General features: G+C 28.1%; 1 protein-coding gene across 1 annotated transcript; it reads left to right on the top strand.

Moving 5' to 3' along the window:
• The first annotated feature begins 1,096 nt into the window (after window positions 1–1,096).
• On the top strand, window positions 1,097–3,562 carry LOC145846995 (general transcription factor 3C polypeptide 3-like). The gene is made up of 3 exons (XM_082953481.1): window positions 1,097–1,102; window positions 1,176–1,304; window positions 1,763–3,562. Exons 1-3 carry the CDS (start codon window positions 1,097–1,099, stop codon window positions 2,009–2,011), a joined length of 384 nt encoding a protein of 127 aa, XP_082809607.1. The 3' UTR covers window positions 2,012–3,562.
• The last annotated feature ends 2,670 nt before the right edge of the window (window positions 3,563–6,232 follow it).

Here is a 6,232-nt window from a genome sequence, read left to right as displayed (position 1 = left end):
TTTTAAATTTTAAACCGTATTGAAAAATTTAATGCTTTTATAAATCGCAACCAAAACAGAGACTGTGTTTTATATCATAACCTTACTATATATGTTTCCATACAAACCTGTAGTATATCAATTGAAGGAAGATGATCTTATCGAAGAAGGAGGACCAGTCGTCGGTGCAGAACCACGTGTGGAACATATTCAATCAGGTAGTCACCAGGCTGTCTCACAGTTATCAGGTGCTTATGTCCACCCGCAAGTTCCTCCACAGAATCATGGTGGTCAGTATTTGTAAAAAATATTAGAGCAGAAATGTATTGTGCGTTTGATGTTGTTATTTATAATAATTTCGTGTTTATTAAGTAATATCTATATCCCAGTATTGGTTATCTAATATTTTATTCCAATAGTGATTGATTTTACAACAAATATGCTTTTTATAGTAAGTAAACTTATGTTGACCTTTTTGTTTTGTGCTAACGTAAAGTGTTATTTTAATGACTAGTTAAGTTTACCACTTTTTATTTGCAGAGTAAACTAAAATTTTTCTCCATAATGATATGTTATATTTTGTGATATTTTCAAAGTTTATTACTAGCAAAACAAAGTGATTAATCTATTTTTTTAAAGCATTCACGAAAAGCAAGTATACAATTACAGGTACAAGATAAGAAAGTTTACCCGCTTCAAAGCATGTTCGCTCATGGAGATATTGCATCTTCTAATTTCAGACCTGCACTTAATTATTACATCGAACTACTAGAAGAAGTTTGTCAGTTTTTTGTGTATGTATCTGTACTTTATTGGTTTTTGAAAATTTTCACTTATCAAAAACAAAATAGTACAGAATAAAACTCAGTAATATATTTTATTAAAAACCAAGTAAAGTTTTAAAAAGTAAGTTATTAAACGTTATTAATAACTTGAATTCCTTTCTGAGAAAAGCTAAAAGTATTTAGTTTTTTAAACTCGTTCTTTTACTTATATTTAAAATTCATAAATTTTTGAAACTTTAATAGTATCCTTGTGTAATGTATTAAAGTAGTGAATGTGTAACTTGAGGTAAGATTTTTAGAGTTAAAAAATATCTTTATAGTCATTTAAAAAAATGTACGTAGCTTTTTTAAGCCAACTTTCATCAGTGCTAACGAATAAACTTACCTGATAAATAACAAGAATACTTGCAGGAGCAAGAAAATCCTGAACTGCATTTGATAGTGGGAATTTGCTACTGCCACATACTCACGCAGAAAACTTGCGGTAACAAGCACACTTATGTCGCACAAGCCTTCGCACTCCTTGCCAAGTATTGCCAGGTTTGATTATTTTGATAAATTTTTTATCACGTTGAAGATCCTCAATGGCAATGTTTAGTTTTCTTGCTCGAATATTTGTTTTGATAAAGTCTAAAAGCTGACGTTTTTTAAATTAATGAAACAAAGCTATTTGTAATATTTCATTGTTAGGTTAATTAATAAAGATGAATAAAAGCTATGTAAAGGTTTTTTTTTTTAAGTACAGTTTTTACTCTGCACTAATTTCATTCGGATATAAATACCCGCAAACATAAATCTAACTTCGTGCATTCAATAACAATAAAAACTACTTAAAAATTTTTATTAAAATTAAAATCATGAGTCAGCTTCTGTTTTAATAAGTTCACAAAATATCCTTCGTTCAAGTAATGATGTTCCTTCTTATAAACCTTAAAGGCCAGTTGACATGATATTTCAAATAAAACTTGAAAAAACCTGTATAATGTTTGAAATGGCAGCTGCGGAACAACAAGCAGGAGTCGCTGTACAACATCGGGCGCGCCTTCCACCAAATCGGGCTGAACCACTTTGCAGTGCACATGTACGAGGACGCGTTGAAGTGCGGACCACCCGCTGTGGTCGACGCGGTGTGCGGGGACAGCTTCGACCTCCGGCACGAGATCGCCTTCAACCTCAGCTTGATATACCGGCAGTCGGGCAACCACACGATGGCCAACTACGTGCTGTTCAAACACAACGTCGTTTGATGCTGCACGTGGTTCTGAATTTCAATTGAGGGTTTTAGTTTGGGTTTGTTTAGCTGCTTATGCTTTTTAGTAAATTTTTTTAAGAATTTTATTCCTACGTTTATCAGAGTCGTTTGAAATATTTGTTAATAAGCACATACCTTCAGTTATTTTAGATTTTTTTCTTTCGACAAGCTTCAGGGTTGCCACATGGTCAGGAAATCAGGAAAAATTTGAAAAAACGACAAAAGTCAGGAAAAGTTAGGAAAAAAATGGGGGGTTTTGAAAAAAAGTCAGGAAATTTGATAAAATTTAAAAAAAGTCAGATTTGTCAGTTTAAATTTACGAATTTCTTTATTTTCCAAAGCCTTTAAAGGTAAAAATTAACTAAAAATCTTTTAAAGTCAGAAAAAGTTACAAAATTATTTAATATCCAATGCCTTAATCTGGTATAAATTAGTAAAATATCCTTTATAAAACTGCAAAATTTTTCTATTAACATGTTGAACAAGTACCGTACTTGAACAAGTAGATTTTGTAAGCTTTATAGTATTGATGATCTGTAGCAAGGACACTTACATAGTGAAACTGTGATATATACACAAAAGTTTAATTGCAAATGTTGTTCATGTACTCTGTCACTGTCAAATATGAAGGAAATATGGGGAAGAAAAACATTCACTGTACATATGAATGGAGCTGAACATAGAAATAGAAGGCCAGGAGTTCACTGAATCTAATAATTTTTCTATAATGCTGGATCAAGCTCCAGTGGGGTTAGTGGTGAGAGCAGCGGCAGAGTAGCAAGTTGTGAGAGCAGTGGTGTAAGCCTATCAATAGGTTTGGTAAGTAAGTCACAAACCACAACCTCTGAAATTTTATGGGCATTGCACACTGTCAAGCACAATTACTCAGCTAGTTCGTGTAACAAACTGGCGTAGCTGAACAAAAAATGTTTCCTTACAGTGCAATAGCACAGTCATGTCAGATGGCCCGAACAAAACCATCATACATGATAAATTTTGGCCTTGGACCACATTTTGAAAACATCTTGCTAGAATAATATTGGACAAGTTGTGTTTATAAGGTTATAATATAAGTATTTTGCTGATAGAGCTGTTTATTGCAAATACATTAATCATACACAGATAGTTCGAGTTATGTAATGGAAGTTAGATGATTGAATTTAGCAAAAAAACTGTTGTTTTAACCTGTATAAAAATAAGATCAAAAGCTTTATATAGTTTTAAGTGTTAGATTATGTATTTAAGAATAAGTTTAAATTAAGAGTTTGGTTTAGAAAAATCAGGAAAATGTTGGTAAAAAGTCAGGAAATTTTTCTCAGCTTGATTTGTGGCAACCGTGAAGATTGCATAAAAGCTCTTTAGGTTTTACTCTTTTGTAATTGTGTTGATTTTAAAAACTATTTACTATATTGGAAGTTTCGTTTAGAAAATTGAAATTTTAGGAAATTATAATTTTGTGCTACCTAGTTTTTTTATAATACTAAAAAGTTAAACTGATAAAAATGTATAAAGTAAAAACATTTGTATTTTTTCTTCGTTTGCTGTCTCAAACAATAAAACAACACTAATTATAAACCAATAATTATTTAATGAGTTCTCTTTTTTATGCTATTTATACTTCTAGAAATAAGACACTATTTTTTGCATTGTTGTATAAAATGTAGGTTTTTATAACATATAAGCAATTACAAGCCTTAAACACATTATAATAATTTTTCAAAGTTTAGTATTTTAAAGTTTGAAACTATATTTTTATAGTTTTTTTAAGTTTTAAATTTTTTTCATCAGTCTGCTATCAAAAATATGAATATTTTTGTTTAATAGTTTAGTAAGAACATTTAAAAAAATTTAAAAGTTTGTAGGGTATTTTTGGTTTTTAAGTGAGTTTGAACTTGTTTTTGATCTTTAAGTTAACTTGAATATTTCAATTTATAACTGTTCTAAATTTATTTTAGAATGTATCTTAGAATTTATCATGTATTTATGCAACTTTGAAAGACGATATATTTTGACTGCGGAATAAACTAGTTATTTTCTAATGGTTTGTTTGCCTTTAGTATTATCTAAACTAGCTAATTCAAACAAATTTTAAAATCAATACTAGAACCTCTTAAGATTTATTTTAACATTTAAAAAAATTAGCTATAAGTTTTCCATGGCGTAAGAAACAAATAATTGTCTTAATTGCATTAATACTTAGCTAGCTAGTATATTTGCAAATGTCTCTATCGAAATGTAATGAAGCCTTTTTATCTTAAAAGCTACAAATAGCGGTCAATAAACAAGACAATCAATTCGTTTTGCACGACAATAAAGCGAATATTTTCAATCAGTGATCTACCGAATCCACAAATTAGGAGCTTACCAAATCTGGATCTTTTTTAATTAAAATCTGGCTGGATCCGGATAGAATACTGCATACACAGTAACAGTAAACGTTATCTTTGTGCGTATGCTTGACTTTTGGTTGTCCCAAACTCTTGCAGTCAAACGAGAGAAAGTGCCTGAAGTTTAACCAACACAACTTTGCTTTAACTTTATAAATACAAAAATCCTCTAATTGAAAATCGTCTTTGAAACTTTTTAACGGGCTAGTAGTTATAAAAAAAACTATCGTTAATAAAATCATACTCATTTGCGTTTAAGTTTAGTTTTTTTAGATTATAATTTAAACTTTTGTCAGTAACAATGTTCTCCTTAAATATTTTAACTGTTGACATATTTACTAAAAGCTGAAAAAATAAACTGTAAGGTCAATAAAATGAAAAAATAATTTGAAAGTACCTTTTTTAAAAAACATACTATTTTAATATTATTTTTAAAATATGTCAAAAGTAACATGGGTTGGGCGATAAAGTTTTAGAATAAACTACAGTTAAAAGAATCTAATTTATTTTGGTTACTTTTTAAAAGAGGTTTTTGTTACGTTTAAAACTAGAGTTACGTTAACTGAGAATTTGTTTTAGATGTCAACATTTAAAAACTGAACAAAAATGATCTTTAAAAATACATGTTTTATTTAATTCAGGACAAGTTTTAAAAAAACTTTGAATGTCGCAAGACATTTATTTTAATATATCTCTTTATATATAAATAACATATACTTTTTTTTTTATTTGGGTAATTTTCATTATTAAGATAGAACATTATAGTTTTATGAATGAATTTAAACAAGTTTACTTTTTACTTAAAAAACGAAGAAGAAGAAAGTTACTTAAAAATTTACGTTTTAATAAAGAGTTTATAGTTTTAACAAACTTAGAGGTAAAATATTACTAACAAAGTAAATAAAATTACAAACTTAGTTAAAAACATTGACTTAAATTAGTTAATTGAAATGAATAAAAAAAAATAGTAGCAAATTGTTTATAGTTTTTGCTCAGCCATCAGTTTTATGAATTCAAGTTCTATTACGAAATAGTTCTTTATATCCTAAAATTGTCATGATAAATTAAAATATATTTATTTAAGCAAACTAAAACAAAGAAGTAACTAGCTCGTTGCTTAAACTTTTAAGTCAAGAGAAAATATTAAAGAATTGTTAATAGTAAATTTATTTACTCTTAATACTTTATTTAGATTGATTTACAAACTAATATTACTCAAAGTTTTTGACGTAACTCCGGCTATTTCTTTATTCTTTAAAGGGTTTTTGTTTAAAAGAGGTACATACTATGAAAAATACATCCTTACTTATTATGCAGAACTCATATGAGATCAGAAAACTAAACTGTAATTATTATATCAACTAAACCTGTAGTAAGTTTCTTAGTTAATATAAGCTACTAACAATTACCTTGTGAATATTGTTTTGAGCTTTACTAGCATTTTAACCAATAGTAACAAAACTTTAAAGATTAACCTAGAACTTATATAAGTTAAAAAGGCTTACTTGTTTATTTTTTTCAAAACTCACACTAGTTTTAAATATTTTTATACATTTTAGGCATGGTTTAAAATTTGAGCTAAAAACTTTGTATTTTTAGGTATAAATGTTATTCGAATTGGTTTAAAAAAGTTAAATTTGGTTATGGTATATTTAAAAACTTGCAATAATTAATTTCGTTTCATCTAATTTAATGTAATTTGAACTAATATTGATAACTCCCTATTGTTTTTTGTCTTGAGGATTTGCAACTCTGTAGCTAATTTAAAGTATAATTATTTCTTTTTTTAAAACCAAAAAAGTAATAAAAAGGTAACTTTTGTTTTTAAC

The sequence above is a fragment of the Thalia democratica genome, unplaced genomic scaffold, assembly GCF_965202585.1.
Source record: "Thalia democratica unplaced genomic scaffold, ktThaDemo2.hap1.1 HAP1_SCAFFOLD_764, whole genome shotgun sequence".
Classification (NCBI taxonomy): domain Eukaryota; kingdom Metazoa; phylum Chordata; class Thaliacea; order Salpida; family Salpidae; genus Thalia; species Thalia democratica.
This window is presented reverse-complemented; position numbering and strand designations above follow the sequence as displayed.

What these genes read in the sequence shown, in the direction of transcription:
- LOC145846995 (XM_082953481.1), top strand. An exon ending in TCCTTGCCAAGTATTGCCAG is followed by an intron (nt 1,305 to 1,762) that starts GTTTGATTATTT and finishes TTGAAATGGCAG; the next exon opens with CTGCGGAACAACAAGCAGGA.